At 41.6% G+C, this 26,226-nt stretch overlaps 1 protein-coding gene across 50 annotated transcripts in view; it reads right to left on the reverse strand.

Moving 5' to 3' along the window:
* Positions 1 to 26,226, reverse strand: part of MYT1L (myelin transcription factor 1 like) — a 416,618-nt gene that overhangs the window by 149,488 nt on the left and 240,904 nt on the right. For 32 of the 50 annotated variants that reach the window (XM_073001026.2, XM_078389001.1, XM_073001007.2 and 29 more), the window contains 3 exons: positions 13,947 to 14,001; positions 13,721 to 13,754; positions 13,315 to 13,377 (listed from right to left, as the gene is read on the reverse strand). The exons of 2 other annotated variants lie outside the window; for them this stretch is intronic. In XM_073001026.2, the coding sequence (XP_072857127.1) occupies positions 13,315 to 13,377; positions 13,721 to 13,754; positions 13,947 to 13,991 (142 nt within the window). In that variant the 5' untranslated portion in view covers positions 13,992 to 14,001. Of the gene's footprint in view, positions 1 to 13,314; positions 13,378 to 13,720; positions 13,755 to 13,946; positions 14,002 to 17,029; positions 17,108 to 24,571; positions 25,095 to 26,226 lie in introns of those variants that run through there. 16 more of the 50 variants (XM_078389028.1, XM_078388998.1, XM_078388997.1 and 13 more) reach the window with 2 other exon arrangements.

Below are 26,226 nucleotides of genomic sequence, written 5' to 3' on the forward strand. Positions count from 1 at the left end.
TGGCTTCAGGGATAAACATTTTCTTCTCCTCTCAATGCAGCAATCCCTCCCTCCATTAACTTGTCGCCATTAAGGATTAGCATTGAAAGAATGTCAGTCTGACCGTGGTTTGCAAACCAACCTGAAACCATGGATTCAAACCTGAAATGATGGTCAGCATTAAGAAATGATGGTTTGGATTGGTCGTCATGAAACTACAACATGCAAGTAGTCTCAAGATCTTATGATAAAATCAATTTTATTTATTGAGACGACCCAAAGTATTTAGTGTACCTGGAAACTATGGGGAAGGCCGAAGGCTTCTGTCTGTTGCCGAGGCTTTCATTCAAATTTGAAAGAACAGGTACGAAGCCAGTGGCAGATGAAGCAATGAGACACAACTAGAGATGCCTATCCAGGCATTTGCTGTGTGAGCAGGACTGCAATGTTGATGGAGAGGCAGAGAGGCACATCAGCTCCCGAGAATCCCCACCACCCTGGAGACAGACTTCTGCATCCTGATCCTGAAGGTCGCAAGAGAAGCCTGGGGAGGCATTGAGCTGAACCCTCTTTGTGACCAAGAGCCCTGCCTTTTCAGGACTCCAGTGTTTACCATCTCCCTGTGCTCAAGGGGCAAAGCTTTGAATGACTTTGGGGAAGAGTACCAGCGGAAGGTATGTGGAGGGACACCTTGCCACCAGGGTCACAGCCACATCTGGAAACACTTGAATTGGAGATGAATAGGTCCATCTTATTTGAGTGCCATTTATTTATCAGGCTTAATTTTTTTTTAATTAGAGTTATACCCTATCCATCTAGACAAATGGTCTACTCTACTATTAAAAGAGTTCTAACCTTAGAATTCCTCACTTCTAAATTTATGTCTTTGGTACTAGACCCTGCTTAGTGGATTTCTGGGTTCTATTAAGAAGGAAAATACGTAAATTCTGCCACTGTGAAGTCTGTCAGTTCCTTTAGGAGAGCAATCATAGTGGTAGTGTTGACTGTACAAACCACAAGAGGTAGGGAGGTATATTCTCCATGGAAAAAAACTATTATCTAGCAGGTACACCCCAGGAGATTAATTTATCCTGTCTAGAACATGGCCGCTGTAGCATATTTGGCATGCCTGTTAATCCACCCCGAACTGGGTTACTGCTTATGACATATCAAGGTAATGATATTCTAAAGGAAATAAAACGAGGATTTTTGTCACCTCAAATGTGAAAAGCAACAGAATCAACTGTATAACATCAAAGGAATTTACCGTCGCAAAAGGCCACAGATCTGGTGGGTGGGTGGGTGTGTTCGTGTGTATTTTCTTAGCATTTTATATATTAGTTCATAACTCTTCCCCTATTCATCATAAATTCAAATAATCAGTTTATTATTGTAATCAGAGATATACAGGCTTTGGGTGGATTTATTAAGTATATTTTCTTATTGTTAAACACATCTGAAAATTTGTTTTGTTCAGGACAGAAATCAGCTACACAAAACATAACAGCAATGACTCCTAACGAAAGTGAAAGAAGAAAATGCAAAGGCAGGACTGCAGTTAAATATTAATAATAATATAGTGCTGTCAAGCCAATTCTGACTTATGGCGACCATTTTCAGGGTTTTCTATTAAGAAGATAAAAATCATGCCAAGAATTACATAAATGTAATGTTGACAATGAAGAAATCAAAATTGTTACAGATTTCGTAGACTTCAGGTTCAGGCATCAATCCAGGCAGAAATCGCATCCAAGAAATCAGAAGAAGAATGAAACTTGGAAGGACAGCAATGAAGGAATGAGAGAAGATCCTCAAATGTAGGGATGAGTCACTGGAGACCAAGATGAAAATCAGAAATATTACAGTATTTCCAGTACTTATGTATGGATGTGAAAGCCTAACAGTGAAGAAAGCCAGACGACGAAGGGGAGAATCATCTGAAATGTAGTGTTGGAGGAGAGCTTTACAGATACCCTAGAGACCACCAGAAAGACAGGCAAGGGGGTCCTAGGTCAAACCAAACCTGAATCCTTCCTAGAAGCCAAAATGACTGAACTGAGCCTATCATACTTTGAGCACAACATGAGAAGAAAAGGCTACTTGGAAAATACAGTAATGCTCGGGAAAGCTGAAGGCAGCAGGAAAAGAGAAAGACCCTATATGAGATGGGCTGACTTCATAAGGAAGCTACAGTTTGCAAGAGTTGTGCCAAGATGTTAATGATATGACCACTTGAAGGTCACTTACCCTGCTTCCCCGAAAATAAGACCTAACCTGAAAATAAGCCCTAGTATGATTCTCGAGTTCGTTGCAATGCAAAGAAATAGAGGAAAATAACAGAAAGGGAAAAACCAGAGATCTGTTCAGGAAAATTGGAGAGATTAGAGGAATATTTTGTGCAAAGATGAACATGATAAAGGACAAAAATGGTAGGGACCTAACAGAAGCAGAAGACATCAAGAAGAGGTGGCAAGAATATACAGAGGAATTATATCAGAAAGATTTGGATATCCCGGACAAGCCAGACAATATAGTTGCTGACCTTGAGCCAGACATCCTGGAGAGTGAAGTCAAGTGGACCTTAGAAAGCCTGGCTAACAACAAGGCATTCCAATTGAACTATTTAAAATCTTAAAAGATGATGCTGTTAAGGTGTTACATTCAATAGGCCAGCAAGTTTGGAAAACTCAACAGTGGCCAGAGGACTGGAAAAGATCAGTCTACATCCCAATCCCAAAGAAGGGCAGTGCCAAAGAATGCTCCAACTACAGTACAATTGCACTCATTTCATACACTAGCAAGGTTATGCTCAAAATCCTACAAGGTAGTCTTCAGCAGTATGTGGACGGAGAACTCCCAGAAGTACAAGCTGGAATTCGAAGGGGCAGAGGGACTAGAGACCAAATTGCAAACATGCGCTGGATTATAGAGAAAATCAGAGAGTTCCAGAAAAAATCTACCTCTCCTTCATTGACTATGCAAAGCCTTTGACTGTGTGGACCACAGCAAACTATGGCAAGTCCTTGAAGAAATGGGAGTGCCTGACCACCTTATCTATCTCCTGAGAAACCTATATGTGGGACAGGAAACAACAGTTAGAACTGGATATGGAACAACGGATTGGTTCAAAATTGGGAAAGGAGTATGACAAGGCTGTATATTGTCCCCTGGCTTATTTAATTTATATGCAGAATACATCATTCGGAAGGCTGGATTGGATGAATCCCAAACTGGAATTAAGATTGCCGGAAGAAATATCAACAACCTCCGATATGCAGATGATACCACTCTGATGGCAGAAAGTGAGGAGGAATTAAGGAACCTTGTAATGAGGTTGAAAGAGGAGAGTGCAAAAAATGGCCTGAAACTCAACATCAAAAAAAAACTAAGATCATGGCCACTGGTCCCATCACCTCTCACCTCCTGGGAAATTGAAGGGGAAGATATGGAGGCAGTGACAGATTTTACTTTCTTGGGCTCCATGATCACTGCAGATGGAGACAGCAGCCACAAAATTAAAAGACACCTGCTTCTTGGGAGGAAAGCGATGACAAACCTCGACAGCATCTTAAAAAGCAGAGACATCACCTTGCCAACAAAAGTCCGAATAGTCAAAACTATGGTTTTTCTTGTCGTGATGTATGGAAGTGAGAGCTGGACCATAAAGAAAGGAGACCACCGAAGAATTGATGCTTTTGAATTGTGGTGCTGGAGGAGACTCTTGAGAGTCCCCTGGACTGCAAGGAGAACAAGCCTATCCATTTTGAAGAAAATCAACCCTGAGTGCTCACTGGAAGGACAGATCCTGAAGCTGAGGCTCCAAGACTTTGGCCATCTCATGAGAAGAGAAGACTCCCTGAAAAAGACTCTCATGTTGGGAAAGTGAGGAGGCAAAAGGAGAAGGGGACGACAGTGAAATGGCTGGACAGTGTCACCGAAGCTACCAACATGAAATTGACCCAACTCCGGGAGGCAGTGGAAGACAGGAGGACCTGGCGTGCTCTGGTCCATGGGGTCACGAAGAGTCGGACACGACTAAACGACTAAACGAACTAACGAATGTTTTTCGAGGATGCTTGTGATATAAGCCTTACCCACAAAATATGCCCCAGTTAAGTGAAACCCCGCCCCCCCACCATTGCGCAGCAACCAGATAGCATGACTGCATTTGAATAAATGTAGATTGTTGTACATGAAAAAAAAATCCCCTGAAAATAAGCCCTAGTGTGTTTTTTCGAGCAAAAATTAATATAAGACCCTGTCTTATTTTCGGGGAAACATGATATTAATAGGGTTGCCCAAAGTCAGAAGTGGCCTGACCACACAGAAGAACAAAACATGTTTTTTAAACTTTAATTGATCAACATGAAAAGATTCTTAAACTCTCAGAACAAAATAAAGAAAAAGCAAAATAAACAAAAACAAAATAGCCTTGCCTTAATGTTATCTTTCGTAGTTCTCTAATAATACTTTTGGAAAATGCAGCAGCAATGTGATGTTTGGCCCGATGTAGAGATGCCAATGTTAACTGCAGGAGCTTCATTTTTGCTAATATTTTCACCTTCATACTAAAATTTAACCTCAAGCTTTAGGGTGCATGTAAGTTTCATTTCTAGATTTTCTTACCATTGTTCACTGTAGTGCGAGAGAAAGAGCAGAGGGAACAAAAGAAGGCTTTTGCCCCTTTTCTGGCCCAAGCAGACCCTGATCTTTAAAGAGTGCACAACCAAACCCTTCTCTTAAATTAATGTTAAAATATGTATGGCCTGACTTCTGATTTATGATATCATTGACAAAGAGTAAAAAGGACAGGCATGCCGTAAAGTTTATGGATGGAGTGATGGCACGCACAATGATGCCTCATAAAGAATAAAGGGGTGGGGGAGTTATTTATTCTCATGGATTCAAGAACATACAGATAGGCTGCCTGCGTGCACAGAATTTTTCATAAATGTCCCACAGTGCACCCTGTTGTACAGCCGCCATACATTAATTAGAGCATTCAGCAGACACTGCAATGTGTTACACTCACCCAAGTGAATCTTCATTTTTCACATGTAGGGCCTTACTAATTAAAATCAGCTTTGCAATTAAATGTGGAAAATTGTGTTAAACTTTCAAGCATGGTTTTAAGGATCGTGGCGGTGATGTTGTGGGGGGGGGGGAGAAGGGAAAGAAGCCATGTCTTCATTTCCGAGCTCTTTCTCTTTCTCTCACCCCCCCCCCCCCCAATTTTGATGCAAACGAACTCCCCTCAAAACAAGAACCAGCAGAAGGGGAGGTATCAGGATTTCTTCCTCTCTCCCTCCCCACAACCTTGCTGGCTGGCATCCCCCCCACCCCCACGCCGATATTAGAGATGCTCCTCTCGGTTGTGAGTTGCAATGCTCCACTATCTCTCTGCCAGTACCTGGCCCAGTTCCAATGCTTTTAGTGAGTGCTATCTGTCAAGGCATGAATAATACAGCCCCTAGGCTGTCGGCAGAATCCAAATGAGGCATACATCAGGAAGCGAGCACTCGACTTTAGCTCCAGAACATGCTCCTGTGAAGACAGCCAATTATTCACCCACTGCTGCAGCCATGGCAATCAAACTGGTGGGTGAAAAGATATAAGAAACGTGCAGGGGGTGGGGAAGGGAGGAGGGAGGTGGAAGAAAAAGAAATATGGTGCAACACCGACAAAAAATTCAATATATACATTTTTTTTAATAAGGAAGGATTTTTCCAATAAGAGAGATACATTTGAGCCCTTTTCATTTTTAAGTCTGGAGCCAAACTGTTTGACTAAGATTTAAGAGAGTGCTAAAGCAAGCTCTCTTTCTTTCTTTCTTTTAAACCGAAAGGTAAAACTTAAATTAAGGAGTATTTACTTTTAAAAATCAAATTTTCACATTTTCATTGAAAAGGGGAGGGAGTGTGATAAGTGGGAAGAAAGAGATAAGCAACCAAGTAAATACAACACTGAGTATCAAATTGGTTAATAAGAAAAGCATATTGATTAAGAGGCTGAAGGCAGAAGGCCTGTCTGCAGTCGGAAGGATGATAAGCGCACGCATGGCTTCCCCCTTGCCAACTAGAGGGGAGAATCAGGAGGGATGGAGTTTATTTTTGTGTAAGTCTTGGATTCAGAGCTAAGAGGACACAGACCTGTGTCTGTGTAATTGCTGAGGGCAGCATGAGGCAGATTTCCTGGGCTAGAGGGAACAGCGCCGCTGTGGAAAGACAGCCCCTTCTGCAATGTTATTCTCTCTCTCTCTGAGTGTGTGTGTGTGTGTGTTGAGGAAAACAGATATACACCATGTAAAAAATAGGGAAACTGTAAACACTCTGGAGAAGAAACTAAGGGGGCAATCGGACAGATGCAAAAGCACGCACCTGGTTGCATCAGAGAGGGTCCCTTTAATGGGAGCCATCGCCCTTAAAGGAAGTCTAGTCATGTCTTGTTTGGCCCGTCACCTTTTTAAAAAAAAAATCAGAAAAAGAATATGTGCATGCTTTTTTCAAAATGACATTTTGAGGGGAGGGCGAATGTGTTACTGGTTTCAACTTATATATAATCAGGAGACATGGATGTGTGTGACACACACAGCGATATTCTCACTCACCCCATTGTTATGATTAGAATGGGAAGCATAAAACTGTTGTTACCTGAAAGATAGTGGGGATTTTTTAGTGGGTGGGGAGTGTTTGGGGAATTTTATGTCTGTGCATGTGTCTGGTCTCTGGGTGTCTGTGAATTTCATTGTATGGGTATACTGTGTATATACTTACAATGACAATAAATAAATAAATAAATAAATAAATAAATGAATAAATAAATAAATAAATAAATTAGTGACAAATATATTGACAAGTGTTTTTTATATTGGCAAGACTTATTTTTGCGAAAATAACACAGGTTACTAGAAAAACTGCTACTTTCTGCATAGTTTTTAGAATGGAATTCTACCAGCCAGAACTTCAGCGCTTGCTGTATTTGTGCCCTTCGGCTTTCAAAAGGAAAGGACAATCGTTTTGCCCAGAGACACTGTGCAGAAACGGGGGAAACCTCAGCTACCCAAATTATTCCCACTTCTAAATGACTTGGGCCAGGATAAATTAAGCACTGCCTCTTCCAATAGGATTATGCTTGTTATGTCTGTTATGTGTCCCAAAACCAGGAGGTATGGATTGTATTGCCAAAGGAAAGGGTTTTTCTTTTTAATGGCAGAACTCAACTTATGGAATTTCCACCTCTTTATGATCCACTCTACTCTCTCTCTTTCTCTCTGTCTTAGACTTTTCTGCCAAAAAGTCACCACAGATTTGTTTTTTTCCTGGATAATTTCCATTTTCTCATTATATTGCTTTTACTCCACCGCTGTGTTTTGCTTAATTTTTAAATAATTTAGGTTACGTCTTTACTGCAAGGGACGTGGTGGCGCTGTGGGCTAAACCGCAGAAGCCTGTGCTGCAGGGTTCAGAAGACCAAGCAGTCGTAAGATCGAATCCACGTGACGGAGTGAACGCCCGTCGCTTGTCCCAGCTCCCGCCAACCTAGCGGTTCGAAAGCATGCAAATGCGAGTAGATTAATAGGGACCACCTCGGTGGGAAGGTAACAGCGTTCCGTGTCTAAGTTGCACTGGCCATGTGACCACGGAAGATTGTCTTCAGACAAAACGCTGGCTCTATGGCTTGGAAACGGGGATGAGCACCGCCCCCTAGAGTCGAACACGACTGGACAAAAATTGTCAAGGGGAACCTTTGCCTTTACCTTTACTGCACTGTCGTATGCTTTTAACAGACAGGTGCTGGGAAAAGTGAGAAATATGCATTGGGAATTCTGAACCTAAATAGCCATTTCTGTTCTAATACCCACTTTTGGGTGAGCAGAACCCAAATCCTGAGGCCTACTGTGGTAATGGTTAGAGCAGTAAAGTGGATATATAGTGATGGACTGGAAACAAGGAGACCTGGCTTCAGATTCATACTTGGCCATGGAAAATTGTTCAAACCAACCATAGTTAGCATTAGGGTAAGGCGACAGGACCTGTGGCGTCAGTATGATGATCCAGCACGATCCGACAATACAATGCTTTAATAACCTACAGCTTATTTCAAAATGATATTTTTTAAAACATCAATTTAACATTTTAATTATGTGGTTAGTTTTTTGTAACTTGACACAGGGAAAAAGCCCAGCATGATGCAACAGCTGCCTTTAGCCATGCAAGATAGTAAAGCAAGGGGGCTAAAGAACTTCTACTCCAAGCTGTACTTTCAAGAACAGCTTTATTTGTGGTTCCGCATAGTGTCATTTTGGATGGAAGTGTATGGTTGCCTCTTCCCGTGTGGGTGACGGTGTGCCCATTCATGCATTCTTTGTAGAGGGTGCTCCAATGACTAACAACGTTGAATGAGCGGAAATCTTACCGGTGTTATCCTTAGATGTTACTCCTGAAAGTACTAGATATGTTGTTCCTATTTTCACTATCTGAGCAAAAAAAGTAATAGATTTAATGTGAACTTGTTAAAATTAATCTGGTATTTCAAACCTCTGGGAGACTTCGTGAGCTCTGGATGTGGAACTGGAATAAGCATGCGCACGCACGCACGCACACACACATTTCAAGTACAGCTTCAGTGGTTTAGGCATCTGGCTGTGGAGCCACAGGCTGGGAGTTCAATTCCCCCGCTGTGCCTCCTTGAGAGGGGCTGGGCTCCATGATCCATAGGGTCCCTTCCAGCTTTCCAGTTCTAAGATGATTGATTACAGAGATGCTACATTTGGTGGCCTAAAGCAGGGGTCCCCAACACCTGGGCACGGACTAGTACCAGTCCATGGCCTTGGAAGGACTGGGCTGCGGAGACAGATCTGAAGGAATGCACACGTATGCACAGACTCCCCCCCCCCATTCACACATACACGTACGCATGCACTGAGCCCCCCCCTTCCTGGGGAGATTGGCCTTGGCCTTCAACTAAACTGGTCCCTGATGTTACAAAGGTTGGGGACCACTGGCCTAAATAACATACTTTGTGCAGGATTTCTTCATAAAGATTCTAACTTCATTGTCCTACATTAGTAAAAATGGAATATGCTGAAGATCTTATGAATTCTTATTTTAAAAATTGTAATTTTTTCCCACTGCTTTTAATTCCCAAAAATGTACAATAAAATCTCTTTTAAAAAAAAACAGATTGTACCATGAGCATCAGCTGAAAGCTTTCTTTTGAGTCAAATTAATCAGAGGTCTGTTCCACGGACATAACTGATAATTAGGGTGTTAAGAATTTGTTAACAGTCAGGAAAAACTATGTTGATAGTTTTCCAAATTGTCTGGGGAATGGTTCTCAAAATTTCATTTAATTAACAGCTTCGGGATTCAGTCTGTTCATATATTGACACAGCAAATTTATGTCAAGAAACAAAAAAATGCATTACAGCACAGAACTGTGCATCCCTTTTCAAAAACAAAAACAAAATTCTTTACAAGAATTATATTATTGGTAAGATCCAGGAGTTTATCAGAAGAAGAAAAAAAAACACTGATAAGGAATGCGGTTTTATAATTTGGAATTGAAATCTGAAAGAGATAGTAAAATAATACTTTCCTCTGCTAGGACAGTGAAGCCAGTTATTCAGATCTTTGAACTGGCAACACTGGAATGAAGACTTGTCTACACAGGTCCTTTTGGAGCAGACTGGTGTGAGCTACTGTAAATAAGGTCACTTGGAGTTGGTTACAGGTGCAATATGCCATTTGGTATCATCCTCACATCAAAATGGCATATGGGAGCTCAAGTGACCCTATTTGATCTGTTTCATTTTGATCTGAATTTCCAATATCATAAAATGGTTTAATCAAGCCTGATAATCAATATCAGCAAACTGAGCACTTCCTCTGTTTGTGGAGAGGCAGGGGAAGAGATTTCTTTTTAGACTGTAGCAGATCATCACCGAGGCACTGCATCACCATTTTTTTAAAAAAAACACCCTTTGTTTTGTCGTATAGAAGTGTTTTAAAAATGCTTTGTCTTAAACAGGTTGAGAAACTCCCCATAGTCTAACCCCCAACCCACTTTCCCCACCCCTCTGCTGAGTAGCAGAGGAAGTGTCCAATTTGCTGATATTGTGAATTAGCTCTCATTAATCCACTTCAAGATATCAAAAATTCAAACCAGAAGGAGCCTTGGCAACCAGAAGGCACATTTTTAAAATCACTTCCAGATATCATACCTGCTGAAAATGGCTTAAACCAGAGTGATCCTACCCACACCAAAAAAAATCTGAAGCCCTGGACTGGGGCTTAACGGTTCAGGTAAAAATGCTCTGGGAACAAATAGTGCTTTTTCCAGCAATTATGACATGTGATCGCTGGAAAATGTAGTAAACCAACATGTCTCTGCAGTGAACCAAACAGTGAGCTAAATAACCATTTAACGCTCTCCATATTCTGAAAAATATTTTCTGCACGCTGCTGACCAATATGGGTGCTAAGATATACTTTTAAATTATTATTTGTGGAGGGGTTGGGGGGGAAGGAACGTTAATTTGTTAGATCTAGAGTAAACTTTGTTCAATCACCAGAATTTACATAAGGGTTGCCAACTTCCGAATGGTTCAAGGAACCAACTGAAGCAGAGAGTAACAAGTAGATATAGGCCACAACATCCAAAAGTACCAAAGGCATTCAAGGCATACAGGGTTGGAGCCTAAAGTGTAGCATTGTTTATGTAAGAGGAAGGAGAAAAGTAATTCTGGAATCTCTCTCATGCATCTGCAGCTTCCTGGACTACATAGAGTCTACTGCCATTTGCAAAAACCACCAAACTCCAGGACTGGAGTTTCAGGGGCCATAATAAGCCACGTGTGGAAGGAGAACACAGGCAACCTCCATTCCATGAATGGGAAATCCCATTCCATTCCATGGAAAGGAAGTCATTATCTAAGCTACAGCCACTGAACTGAGACAGAACTACTCACACTTCTGGACAAAACGTTATCTAAAAATATAAACTCTTCTGCAGTTCCTCCACACTCCTTGTCTTGCCACTCATTTGCATTGCTGTCTTGCCTCTGTATGCTTGCTCTCGGGATAGAGACCAGGACAGGGTGGCATTCGGCCCTAAATTTGAAGGAATTTCAAATTTCAAATAAACAACAGCTCTGTTGTCTTTTATAAAAACAATCCCAATTCTTAGGAAACAGACCTGTTTTGCCTTTAAAATCTCTTTACTGCTAGGAACCACGGTCCAAAGATGCAGCCCTGTACCTAACTGTAGAAATAAAAAGGGTGGTGCGATCTTGAGTATTGCTCCTATTTTATTCCCCCATGTTTTTCTATAACAGATCTGTGCCATGCAAGAAATCAGAAAGACCAGGACGACAGCCACCTCTAAACCAAGTGCACGGGCTAGTAGAAAACAGTTTGCACACCAACACAAAGTGAAATATTATTCTGTCATTCTGGTGGTGTGCCAGACAGAATCAAGCTAAAAAGAACTTAATAAGCATCTCAAAGTAAAGAAAACCTTAGCACACAGGGGGTTCTAATGTCCTGAATTAAATGGAATTTTAGTGCACCAAACTATCTGTTTGCATATGATTATTCTATTGTAATTATTTTAAAATGAACCACAGTGTTACAAAGGCTATGGATTTTACAACATGATGGTGCCAGTACAACTTTCTGTTTCTCCTATTTATTTAAAATCTCTCTGTACCTCAGAGGTAAGCCATAAGCAGGGATGTATTGATAAAAAATATTACCAAAAATCAGTCTTGAGTAAAATGGTCCATATGACAGCTACCAAATTCTTTTTGAGTAATGTTTTACCGATGCCCACCTGTTATTCTAGGCAATGATGAAACATCATACACAAAAGAGTATTAATACAGCCATATAGGGTATCAGATAAAGTTTGTTTGTTTGCAATATTGTATCACAGGAAAATGTGCACTGTGTATGTGGAAGCAGAGTAAAAGGTGCCAATGAATAGAAAGGTAGAATAAATTATGCATGCATAGTGGCTGTATATAGAATTTGGAAACAGGAAACAGAGCAACAAAGAATTCTTAATACAACATTTCAGAGAAGCAAATTCTCCTGAGCCTTCCTGTTTGTGGCATTGTGTCTCCCTATTACAAAAACATGACATCCAAGCATGTTTGGTGATTTGATACCACCAAAGTATGAAGCTTCAGCTTTAGGATTTAATTGTTACAGTAAGTTTTTTTGACTGGGTCTTCAGCTTATAAGCAAATGTTTCAGGATCAAACATTCTGATCTCTGTGTATCTGAAGAAGAATAGTTTAACAAAAGCATGGCAAAAGAACACTTTGGGTACCATCTCGTACAGTATTAAACATGTGTTGGTCTGTTGCAATCTGTGAAAGTACACACACTGAACTTAGTTCTAACCAGTGTCAAATTGTCTTTTAGTACAATTTGGGGGTGGGGGGGTGAGACACATGAGATATACAACCACACTTTGGTGTATGGGTGTGCACATGTGCGATACAGCAAGCATAAAGAGCAAAGGAAACATGAACTTTCTAGACATGCTGTAGTTGTGTATTCTCCTTTCCTTAAAACCATAGCAATGCGCCTTCAAATACATAAATTTGTAAAAGGAAGTCACTGAAAGAGTAACGAATAGCACAAGCATTTCTTGAGAAGCTACCAACGAACAACTATCATAGCACTACCAGAAGCATCAGCACTCATTGTCGCCTATGAGGTAAAGTTAAACTATTTTATGGTAACCACTGAAATATTTAGATCAGAAAGAGTTTTCCCCTTGAACCTGATCTCATCGCTGGACTTCCCATGTTTAAAAAAAAAACTTAATGTTTTTATTATATTTCCGAGCTGTGTTTGGTGAGAAAAGTCATGGTGGCCCAAAGAATGTCAGCTCAGTTTGCCACATGCGGTCCACAGAGCTTGCCTGACAGAAGATGAGAAGGCAGTGTCTTCTGTTAAATAATATGTTACAATATGTATATATCTGGGGATCCTCCTTCTACATATTGAGTTTGTCTAATGAGTGCTTAGGTTGACCAGAATTGAGAAAGGACAAAACAACGTCACCTTGCTTGCCCATGCCTTCATTCAGATTCTTACTTAGCTGTAGTTTTATGAGACAGGAAAGTTAATGACTGAGACTGTACAATAAAGCAAGACTGTAATTAGGTGCCTTCCCCTGAAAAGGAAATGCTTAGGTACACTGTCCATTCCCCCCAAATTTTGATGAGTTTATTAATAGATTCCTGCTAGGGAAGTTGCTTACGAGACCTCACCCGCCCATTATCAGCCTCCCCGCACATGTGCAGACATAAACATACATTACCTTCTGTGTCTTGCATATTTGCCACTAACATGACCACTGCCATCACAGCCTGGAGTGGGGCAGCTGTAAAATGAAAATAAAAAAATGAAAGGAAGGAAGGAATTAATTAATGATGGAGGTGCTGGTGTGCTGCAGAGAGATTATATTGAAAGCAGGCAGAAGGTAATACAGAGATGGAGGGCAACAAAGAGAGAAAAAGAGAAATCAAATAACTGAAAGGAAAAGGGTGGGGGGGGTGAGAGGAGAAGGGGATGCTTTTTATTAGCAAATCCCAGGGGAATTAATTTCATCAGTGCAGCAGGGTATGAGCAAGCCACCAATGAACTTGAGAGTGCATTATACCCATTAAAAGGCATGGATTTTCTAAATTGCTAATGGGGATACATTTTACACTCAGCGCACTAACCTGAACAGCTCTTGTATGGCTGGTTCCACGGGAACTGCAGAGAGATGGAAAATATATAAAAATTTATCATCTATTACAAGAAGCCCCCCCCCTCTTCTGCAGAAAATTGCCAAAAAAGGCTGTGTCAAAAAAGCAAGGGTCAGAATGAATCATGCAAAGAGATTCTGGAGGATGAAGGTCACCCTGAGCAGGGGCCTGGAGTGATTTACTGAAGCAAGAGACATACCTCGAACACCTTTGGACCGTGTGCGATGGCGCTTCTCGTCTGCATCCACCTCCATCTGGGAATAGATTAGCAGGCAGTCAATGCTCTTATCCTGCATGCACAGACTATCAATGCACAGACTGATACAGTTGCTCTCACACAATTTATTGTCAATATTTTAAATTCTATTTTATCCTGTGAGGGAAGAGTCTATATCAACTGGGGTTTTAGAGAGAGAGAGAGAGAGGGCTCCCTATATTTGTTGAGAAACAACACATACACATGGCCAATTTTATTCTAATCATCAGTTTCCTGTGCTGTGTCTCTCTCAAGCAATTTTTTAAATGCTTTTCTTCTTTCTTTCATGCATTAGGTCTCCTTCCTCACCCCCACTTTCTTTATAAAGGTTTGTCTTTAAAGCAAAGGCAATAGAAGGCAGGATATAACAGATTTCTCTGCAGTTTGAAACTGAGGTCAGGTACTCTAGCATATTGCAAGGCTTTCAAGTGAGAATTTTAGGCAAAAGAAGAAAGGAAAATAGAAGCACAAAGAGATACCGAGATTCTATATCCCTGCCTGCTCTTCTTTAATGCAGAAAGAGCTTTCTGTATTTGTCCTGTCACATTATTTGGGAGAACTCTAACACATGTGAACTTAGACAAGATGTTTGCTAGCAGTTAAACAGTGCCTTAAAGGTCACAGAGCCCAATGTCCCGCCAACAGAATGATGCCCCTTAATTCCAACAGAGGGAACAGAACCACATGCACAGTAGAGGGAGGAGACGCATGTATATTCATGTCCCGCTGTCTCAGATAAAACTCATGTAAACACCTTTCCAGGTTGGGCGGAAGGTCTGTGTATGTGCTTGAGTTTCTATGCCAAGAATGTACAACTGGGGGGAAGCCTCAGAACTGAAAGGAATGAAAGTTATAAAGTCCAACTATGGATAATTTTAGGATTCTTTACCCTCAAATTATTCCCAATATGTATAATGCTTCCATCCATATGACCCAACATAAGGAATAACAGAAGAACATTGGCTTCTGAACTTCAGCCCCTCATGAGATACATCTGAAATGGCCAGCATTTTCTCAGTGCAAAATTCTTCGGGGGGGGGGAAGTCTTGTGATTAAGTAAGACAAATATCAGTACCAGTGCACAGTGGGAAGTTATCCTTCATCTCACAGCACTGCTGGATGCCCCACTCACACATCTTCCTCAAAGGAAGAAGTGAGAACCTGTCTCACTAAATAAATATCCAAAGACATGAGGATCATTATGTCTCCCATGCATTGCCGTTAATTTAAAAAATAAAATGTTTCTCCATGCGGTTTCTGCTGATGAATAAGAGTTCTGATCATTCTTTGTAGAAGTTCCATTCAAGGGAATAAAACTGTTAATTTCTTATTATTACTATATAATAGTAAGAAATTAATAATATTATATAATAGTATTATATTATTTTTAACAAAGCAGATTGACAACTTCGCCTCACAAAGGATCACTCTCTTAATGAAAGCAGATTACTGTGCTAAAATTCAGAAGTATTTCTGATGAACCAACAATGGCAGACGAAGCTCCACTGCCTCCCAAGATGGAAAGGGAGGCACTGCCCCCCCTCCACTGCATAGCGAGAGGCATTCCTGCGTCTCCCTGAGGTGGCTGTGTCCAAAGACAATGAGAGTAGATACAGCAGCGTTCTCTCCATGCTGCCAAAATTGATGGGCAGGAGGCAGCCCATGGAAGACTCTCATAGCTCTTGTGGACTCCCTCGTTACACAGCCACCTCTCTGTTGAATGTTTGAACACTTAACTCCAGAAAGAACTCCTTGGGGTCAAGGCATTGTGGGAGGGAGATCAAAATTTATATATATATATTTTTTGGAAAAAATCATCTGTGACCCCAGCACAGGCAATCTGGTTGGCCACCACAGTCCTAATGCCTTGGCCTTGAGGACCCAAGTGTTGTTCATGGGCAGATGAGCTGTGCCCACACTGTAGAAGTGGCATGGAAGAGCAACCAGGCTTCCGTTCTGGCGGCAGATGACTCATACAGTGGTCAGTGAGTGGCTCTGACAGCTCCAACCGCACCAGCACTTATCCCAACAATCTCATTTTGGTTGAGGAAAGGATCGGCCCCATGAACTTTCCTCTCATCCTCTAAAGCTCAGGTATCTTGACCGTCTAGTCATGATGACTTGGCAATCTGGCTTTGAAAAAAATATTTATTTGCTCGTTTGAAAAAGGCAGCAAAGATAGCTTGTTTTAGAAACATTTTGTATCACAGATCATAAGAGGCCTGTTATACCCTTTCCACCAACCAGATCTTTCAATGAAGTGATTGTATACCCCTTTTATGGGGATCCAGGTCTTCTGGAGTTTTCTAGGCCCATTTCAATCTGGGGTCAGACCTGATTTTCTAATTTAATTGGCCTTGGTGTGACAAATGACCTTGATCAGGAGAGAGACAGGGAAAATATAATTAAGCTACTTTTGCTCATTATCTCATAGGCTTTGGGTGCCATTCAACCTGTATCCTAATTGATGGCTTCTGCAGGTTGGGAACATGGATACTGTTTTATAGTGACCCTACTCCAGCTTCTGGAGATAATTACATTCTTAGTACTGAGTGACTATTTTTCAGGGCACTGGACTTGTGTTGAGCATTGCTATAAAAAAAAACTAGTTGAAATTGTGTTGTGTAAGTTACACTGTGTAAGGCTGATGACATCACCAGCCACAGTAAAATTTTTGGAAATAAAAAATGTAAAATCGTTTGTATGCTACCTTGCATCCTCATTGGGGGGAAAATAATTTTTTTAAAGAAAATCTGATTTTTCAGTCATTAAAGACTTCTGTCCAGTGGCCCCATCCCCCAACAGTTTCCCAATAATGGAAGTGATTTTAAAGGAGACTCAGGACCTTCAGGGGAAAAGTCTAAAATGTTTTATTCTACAAAAGTCACTGTAGTTAGTAACATCATCAACCTTACACAGAGGAACTTAGACAGTCTAGTCCCCAAACCTATTGATCACATATTTCAAAGGTGGAGAACCTGTGGCATACTAAACATTACTGGAGTGAAACTCCAAGCATCTCTCACCTACAGCCTTGCTGTCTAGGACTGACAGGAGTCACTGTCCAACAACACCTTCAGGGTCACACATTTCCAACTTCTGATCTATAAGGAACACAATAATGACACATAGCTCTGTATCTCCGTCACACATCTGAATCTGGAAAGGCTGTGCAGCTGATCGTCAGGACATTGACAGGCAGGCTGGCACGGAAAGGCCAACCCCATTTCCGTTTCCACAGCCAGCCTGCATGAAGGGACGAATAAAAATAGGTAACTATTCATCCATTCATATTTGTCAGAATCTCTGGACCTGATGAATACAAACGGACGAATATCCCATGAATCAGTGATATTTCACGAATATCACGATTTGTTTTTTTAGCCATCCCAGTCTAGTACTCAGATGTTTTTGGACTACAACTCCCAGAAATCCTGTTCAGCACAACTAGTGGTGAAGGCTTCTGGGAGTTTTGGTCCAAGAACATCTGGGGATTCAAGATTGGGTACCGCTGCTTTATACAATTCAGAAGGAAGGAGGGAGTTTAATTTTAGTCACCTTTAGAAATTCCTTCTTCATTTCATGGTTTATTATCTAGTGACACCCCTTCCATAATCAGCATGCTTATTCCTGTGTATTGTTACTCTACATGCAGATTTAAATTCTACATACAAAACCTGCAGTTACCCTATGTGATCCCCCAGTGCAATAGGGGCAGAGACAATGCTGTCTATGATGAAGACAACTGAAGAGTACTGTTTTTAAACAGGACGGGAAGCCTCATGGGCTGTAAGACAAACCCCCAAATCCATGTCTAGTGATACCTTCATTAGGTCAACTAAAAACACACAACATTCTCTGTTCAAAATGTTCTGATTTCAACAAATCTCTTTGTCAGACATGACGATGTTACAAAAAGTAAGGGAAGGGGAATCTTGATGTTAGAGCAAAGGCACCTCTATGCTGTCTAAAGCCATCATGGAAAATAAGTTGCAGAATGGGTTTCTCAAGAGTCAGATTTTACCCCAAACAGCCTTTAGTTTTGTTGGATACAGGAGATACCATGAAATGCAATAAATTTTGAAGCTCAGTTTTGGAAAAAAAAATCTTCCCACAATGTTGGTGCAGAAAGGCAAATTAAGAAATATATTTTTCTACAGCTAAAAAAGGAATCATGCCTACTGTTAGCTGTTTACTCAGAAAAGTGGTTTATCCGTCACTGTTCAGAGCAGAAGATTCTGTAAACTGATAGAGCAACAAGGCTCTTTATGTGCTCTCCGTTACTAATGTGTAGTTTTCAGCTGCTGGCTTGGCAGTCAGAAACTGCAAGCGCTAATTATAAAATACCCTGAATTCCACTGCAAATACCTTTTTCTGAAATCAGTAACATGTGAGCTTTTGCTAGATTTCAGATGTATGATCCACTATGAGCAAGAAGCAGAGCGAAGAAAGTAGCTCAGTTTTTGTAAGAAAGCTTCTTAACCCATGGTCTATTCGTAATCTAATTAGGTTTTTCTTGAAACCTGGCTATTTTGATTTGCAAATGTGCAGGCAGGGAACGTTTCAGACAGCTCATCACAAGGACTGCTCTGACATGGTGCGGCGGATACAGTAACTAGTATATATATATATATATCCTTTCTGAAGTGCAAGTTGCCGCTTCATGACAAAGCTATTCATATCAATTTAAAAGCATACGTTTTTCCCCACAATAAAGCTTTTAACAGCACAAGGGCGACCAGAGCCGGTTTCCCTTTGGTTCCTATACTCTCAAACCCAAGAATGAACTCTTGAACTTATATGGACACTTCTCTGTTTCCAGATCAGTTCTTTGACTATGAAGATATAACTCAGTTATTTAGAAGAATATTATTTTATAACATGGATGGACAATTTACAGGCCGACAGCTGATTTCACGTCAGACCTCTGTCAAGAAAGAACTTTGCCTACCTTCTTTCCTGTTTCAATATTTAAAAGTCAATACAGTACGAGTCAATTTACAAAGGCGACCACCACTCTTATCGGAGACAGAGGTATCAGCATGTTTTGTGAGCCCCAGATTTTCCAGAAGTGTGTGTGTGTCTGTGTCTGTGTGTGTGTGTGTTTGTGTGTGTGTGTGTGTGTGTCTGTGTCTGTGTATAAACATAGAGTGTGGGTGAGAGATAACAAAAGAAGAAGAATAAACAACTATCGTTGCATCTGCTTTGTTCAAGGCAGAGAAAAGAAGTGGAAGGGCAAGCACAACTGTCGCTCCTCAAGCAAAGGATCTTTCCCACTGTGGGCTGGGAAAGGGCTATCAGAGAAGAGACCAAGGCAGCTGATCTACATTTTCTTGGGTTGGTGGGCACTCCCTGCTCCTCAATCTGATCCACATCTTTATAAAAGCACCCTGGACATCCCTCTAAAGAACAAAAGCTCCTCTCAATCAGAAAAGTATTTCAGCTTGAAAGCTGAAAACCCCACCCCGCCGTTTTGTTACACAAGTTAAATTGCTTTTGTTTTTATGGCAAAACGGCTCTATTGTGTATCATTTATAATCTTATTTCCTTTATTATATCACCGTAATCTGGGAAACAAAGTTATTGACCATGATGGCTGAAATTCTGCTTTCCACTTAAAATGATCTAGATTCCATTTGGGCGATTCCGAAAAACACATCTGTTACAAAGGGGGAGAGGGATTTGAGGAGGTTTGAAGCCCGAGGATGGATCCCTCCCTCCCAACAAGCCAGATGACACGGGGATTGGCTACTCCTGACTCCACCGCGTCCCTGACTGAACTGTTAGTCACAGCTTCTTCAGCCAGGGTTATAGTCAGGAAACTAACCTTAGTTTAGTGCCTGCTTCCCAGGATCCAGACAATTCCTACAAGTGCCTGCTGGGTGTGAATCTGGTTTCAAGGGAGCAAGGTGCACTCAGCTGACACGTGAGGAGTTAACCAAGTCTGGCTTTTGACAGTGTTTATCTTTTGTAAAACATACAGGGTAAATGTCTGCAGGCTCAATTAGGTCCATGAGCCAGAGGTACCCAGCACCCAGTGGTCAATACACTTGCCTAACTGGCTTTTCACAAGCTTCTGCCTATTCATGTTATTTATACTGTTGCCTGAAATCCTGTTGCCTTAGATCATAATTTGCACTAGATTTGTCCCATTGAATCCATAGGTATTTGGTGAGTCAACTCGTCCATAAGTTCCATCAATTCAGATGAGCTACTCTACTTTCAGTTTTAGGGTAGTAAGTCAAAACTACCCCTTCACAGATTCCTGCCTTGTCGGGGCAAAGGGGCTTGAGTAATTCAGAGAAGCTATGGGCTATGCTGTGCAGGGACATCCAAGAGGGACAGGTCATAGTGGAGAGTTCTGACTAAACGCAATCCACCTGGAGCAGGATCTGGCAAGCCAGTATCATTGCCAAGAAAACTCCATGGACAGAAAAAAAGGTTAAAAGATATGACGCTGGAAGATGAGCCCCTCAGGTCGGAAGGCGTCCAACATGCTACTGAGGAAGAGCAGAGGACAAGTACAAGTAGCTCCAGAGCTAATGAAGTGGTTGGGCCAAAAACGAAAGGACGCTCAGCTGTGGACATGCCTGGAAGTGAAAGGAAAGTCCAATGCTGCAAAGAAAAATACTGCATAGGAACCTGGAAGATCCATGAACCTTGATAAGCTGGATGTGGTCAAACAGGAGATGACAAGAATAAACATTGACATCCTGGGTGTCAGTGAACTAAAATGGATGGGAATGAGCAAATTCAATTCAGACAGTTATCATATCTACTATTGTGGGCAAGAATCCCATAGAACAGTGGTGGCGAATCTTTTTGGGCTCGCATACCCAAATTGGGAAAAAAAACAAAAAAACAGTGGGCAGTGTGCCACCGCGGCAGGTTAGCGGCAGCAGCGGACCTGGACCCGGAAGTGCTGAACCGAAACCAGAAGTGGCAGCGGAGGGGGGGAATGATGGAACGGAGATGCCTCAAGGCCCCTCTGCTGCCAGCACCCATTGCTCCAGATCTGCCTGCCAAAGCACTAGCATCGGCTGCAGCCACCTCCTGAGGTTGGCTGTGCGGGGGTGGGTGGGGGTGGAGTAGTGGTCTGGTGACCTACAGCTTGCGTGCCAGCAGAAAGGGCTCTGTGTGACAGCTGTGGTACGTGTGCCATAGGTTTGCCATCACTGCCATAGAAGAAATGGAGTATCCCTCATAGTCAACAAAAGAGTGGGCAAGCTGTATTGGGATACAATCTCAAAAATGATAGAATGATTTCAATACAAATCCAAGGCAGACCTTTCAACATCACAGTAATCCACGTTTATGCGCCAACCACTGATGTTGAAGAGGCTGAAATTGACCAATTCTATGAAGACTTACAACAGCTTCTAGAACTGACACCAAAGAAAGATGTTCTTCTCATTCTAGGGGACTGGAATGCTAAAGTAGGGAGTCAAGAGAGAAAAGGAACAACAGGGAAGTTTGCCCTTGGAGTTCAGAACGAAGCAGAGCAAAGGCTAATAGAGTTTTGTCAAGAGAACAAGCTGGTCATCACAAACATTCTTTTCTTTGCCCATCACCAGATGGGCAAAGATGGAGAAGCTCTATACAGTCAGCAAAAACAAGACTTGGAGCTGATTGTAGCTCTGATCATCAGCTTCTTACAGCAAAACTCAAGCTTAAACTGAAGAAAGTAGGAAAAACCACTGGGTTAGTCATATATAATCTAAACCAAATCCCTTATGAATATGCAGTGGAAGTGAAGAACAGATTTAAGGAACTAGATTTGGTGGACAGAGTGTCTGAAGAACTAGGGATGGAGGTTCGTAACATTGTACAGGAGGCAGCAACAAAAACCATCCCAAAGAAAAGGAAATGCAAAAAAGCAAAGGGGCTGTCCAACAAGGCCTTACAAACAGCAGAGAAGAGAAGGGAAACAAAATGCAAGGGAGATACGGAAAGTTACAGAAAAGTGAATGCAGACTTCCAAAGAATAGCAAGGAGAGACAAGAGGGCCTTCTTAAATGAACAGTGCAAAGACATACAGGAAAATAATAGAAAGGGGAAAAAATAGAGATCTGTTCAAGAAAATTGGAGATATTAAAGGAACCGTTGGTGCAAAGGTTCATCAACGACATGATGAAGGACAAAAATGGTAGGGACCTCACTGAAGCAGAAGGCATCAAGAAGAGGTGGCAAAAATACACAGAGGAATTATACCAGAAAGATCTGCATGTCCCGGACAACTCAGAGAGTGTGGCTGCTGACCTTAAGCCAGACATCCTGGAGAGTGAAGTCAAGTGGGCCTTAGAAAGCCTGGCTAACAACAAGGCTAGTGGAGGTGATGGCATTCCAGTTGAACTATTTAAAATCTTAAAAGATGATGCTGTTAAGGTGCTACACTCAATAAGCCAGCAAGTTTGAAAAACTCAGCAGCGGCCAACGTATTGGAAAAGATCAGTGTACATCCCAATCCCAAAGAAGGGCAGTGCTAAAGAATGCTCCAACTACCATACAATTGCACTCATTTCACGTGCTAGCAAGGCTATGCTCAAAATCCTCCAAGGCAGGCTTCAGCAGTATCTGTACTGAGAACTCCCAGAAGTACAAGCTGGAATTCAAAGGTGCAGAGGAACTAGAGACCAAATTGCTAACATGCGCTGGATTATAGAGAAAGCCAGAGAGTTCCAGGAAAAAAAATCTACTTCTCCTTCACTGACTACGCAAAAGCCTTTGACTGTGTGGACTACAACAAACTATGGCAAGTTCTTAAAGAAATGGGAGTGTCTGACCACCTTATCTATCTCCTGAGAAATCTATATGTGGGACAGGAAGGAACAGTTAGAACTGGATATGGAACAACTGATTGGTTCAAAATTGGGAAAGGAGTACGACAAGGCTGTATATTGTCCCCCGGCTTATTTAATTTATATGCAGAATACGTCATGCGAAAGTCTGGACTGGATGAATCCCAAGCCAGAATTAAGATTGCTGGAAGAAATATCAACAACCTCAGATATGCAGATGATACTACTTTGATGGCAGAAAGTGAGGAGGAATTAAAGAACCTTGTAATGAGAGTGAAAGAGGAGAGTGCAAAAAACGGTCTGAAGCTCCACATCAAAAAAACTAAGATCATGGCCGATCACCTCCTGGCAAATAGAAGAGGAAGATATGGAAGAAGTGACAGATTTTACTTTCTTGGGCTCCACAATCATTGCAGATGGTGACAGCAGCCACAAAATTAAAACACGCCTGCTTCTTGGGAGGAAAGAGATGACAAACCCTGAGAGCATCTTAAAAAGCAGAGATATCACTTTGCTGACAAAGGTCCCCATAGTCCAAGCTATGGTTTTTCCAGTAGCAATGTATGGAAGTGAGAGCTCGAGCATAAAGAAGGCTGACCGCCGAAGAACTGATGCTTTTGAATTGTGGTGCTGGAGGAGACTCTTGAGAGTCCCCTGGACTGCAGAGGACAAACCTATCCATTCTGAATGAAATCAACTCTAAGTGCTTCCTGGGAGGACAGATCCTGAAGCTCAGACTCCAATACTTTGGCCATCTCATGAGAAGAGAAGACTCCCTGGAAGAGACCCTGATGTTGGGGAAGTGTGAAGGCAAGAGGAGAAGGGGACGACAGAGGATGAGATGGTTGGACAGTGTCACCGAAGCTACCAACATGAATTTGACCAAACTCCGGGAGGCAGTGGAAGACAGGAGGGCCTGGCATGCTCTGGTCTATGGGGTCACAAAGAGTCAGACACAACTTAACAACTGAACAACAACAAAAGTCAAAACTAAAGTAGGCCCTCTTGACAGGATCAAACTTGAGGAGTTGACTCACCAAATTCAGTGGGCCTAATCTAGTGTGATTTACCATGCTAAACAAGAGAATGTCAGCCATTGATTAATGTATGCATCAACCAGTGGGGAGACTGAGTTTTGCTTTGTAGAAAGAGGTAAAATAAATACTGTAACCCTAAAATAAATGTACATTCATTTTTCTGCAGGACTTGTGTGAGGTACACATGGCCTGGATGCAGCTTTTCTTTGTGTGGTTTGGTCTAGAAAACATACAGCTAATAAAACTTTACATACTTTCAAGTGGTCTGGAACAACAGTCTCCAAAACTACCCTGCTTCCCTGAAAATAAGAACTAATCACAAAATAAGCCCTAGTACCAATTTTTCAGGATGCTCATAATATAAGCCCTACCCCCAAAATAAGCCCCAGTTAAGTGAAACCCCGCCCTCCACCACTGTGCAGCAACCAGAAGATAACATGACTGTATTTGAATAAATGTAGATTGTACATGAAAAAAAAATAAAACACCCCCTGAAAATAAGCTCTAATGCATTTTTGGAGCAAAAATTAATAGAAGACCCTGTCTGCTCTCTTTCACAGGCACTGCCTCAGAGAGAAACACATGCACACATGCTATCCAAACAGAACACTTGCACACACGGGCAAGAAAAAGCCAAGCACCTTCCCACAGCACCCTCCCAATGCAGTAAGGGCACCACGTGCTGTGGTGGCTTCTTTTCTTTCCCCCACTGTTTTTATCCTCACACACATACCTCACTTTCCCCACTCTCTTTCCTTGTCCCCCTCTCTTTTTTCTTGGCTGGCATTTCTCCTTCCACACTTCCTCCGCTTCTTCTACAGACATACCCCCTGTCCTCACAAGGGTGGAGGGGGGGAAGACACCTTTTGATGCTTTCTGGCAACAGAAGTCACAAGCCAGGAGAGAGAGAAAATGCACTCAGTGAGCAAAATACTCTGGTTGGATTCGATTCAGCCTTTATGTCATGTAGGCAAGGAATGAGTACTTCAAATTCAACGGTTTATAAATGGAGAAAATCCCAGTGGATCTGATGGTGTAGTTGGGCTCTCTGCCTTGGACAAGAGTTCAAGATGAAAACGAGTTAGTATGGTACAACTACTGCCTCAACATCAAGATCCACAGATCTTGTACAGAGGCCTTATCTTAACAACAGGACATCTTGCTAAAAAAATTCTCCACCTGAAAGAATATCAGCAATCCCTTCAGTGTGCATTTGTGCTGGAAAATACGCAGCCTGCACTGGGATCCAGACCAAGTTGTGCGTCCTATGGGGGTACATGTGAATGTTTTGTCTCCATGATGAGTTCTGTATAGGCTGGTCCATTATAAACACTGGGATGGTTTGCTAAAAGTTAACCTACACAGAACTTCAGATAAACCCATAGCAATCATACAACAAGAATCCCATTGCATGCTGAGTATTTTTCAGCAACAGTTGCACACAGAAAGAGTCAACACAAGGCCAGTCCGTCCTTCAAGCTTGCAAATTTTCTGGATCGCACAACCGGGAAGCTCATGCTGCAGTAAACGGTGCTTCAAAAATAACATTTCTTCAATAACCAAATTAGTAGTCATGATGTAATTTTATAATGTAGACTATCTTTGTATTGTTTATAATTTTCCCTTCAAAGCATGTAAGAGAAGGCCTCCCTGTCGTACAAAATATCTAATTTCTATAACATGCTATACTGTTTAGTTCAATAATTAATACCCTACACCAGCAAGTTCCACAGATTAATTATACATTTAATACAGTGTATTAGAAAATACAGAGCTTTTACATTTTTTATGAATATCTTAAGGGATGATAGCTAGTATTGTGATGGTGTCATGTATATTTGATGATAGATCCTTCATATCATATTGGAAGCACTGCTTAAACTTTTGGGACCACTGCAATGTGTGACTGACAATGCTCACCATCGCTTACCAGTTTGTCAGTGTCCATATTCCAGCTTCCCAGGGATCCCAAGCAACAGCAGTTCTCCATTTCCCTTTGCATTCTGACATAAAAATGAGAGCCTAACACAAAGAGAAGTCACTGCCATTTTCAATTTCTCATGAACAGAACTTCTGATGATGCCTCTCGGTAAAAGGTCAAACACAGGTGAAGCAAGGCAAAAAGGTCAAATACGGGTAAAACAAGGACTGACTTGAGAGTGGCTTTTATGCCATAGTAGGAGAAGGCTTTGAAAAGGGTTATCTGGCCCTATCCATCAAACCTTACCCAATCAAGTCATCAGCAGACTCATAGACTGACAGGATAAGATAGTACCGGTGTTCCTTTGTTGTAATATCAAAATATCAAAGTAGTCTTCCAGCTGCTGAAGGACCAGCTGCAGGACTGTGTCATAATGAGTTAGCAAAAAGCTTGAGAAAGAGTACACT

The sequence above is a fragment of the Pogona vitticeps genome, chromosome 1 (genome assembly GCF_051106095.1).
Source record: "Pogona vitticeps strain Pit_001003342236 chromosome 1, PviZW2.1, whole genome shotgun sequence".
Classification (NCBI taxonomy): domain Eukaryota; kingdom Metazoa; phylum Chordata; class Lepidosauria; order Squamata; family Agamidae; genus Pogona; species Pogona vitticeps.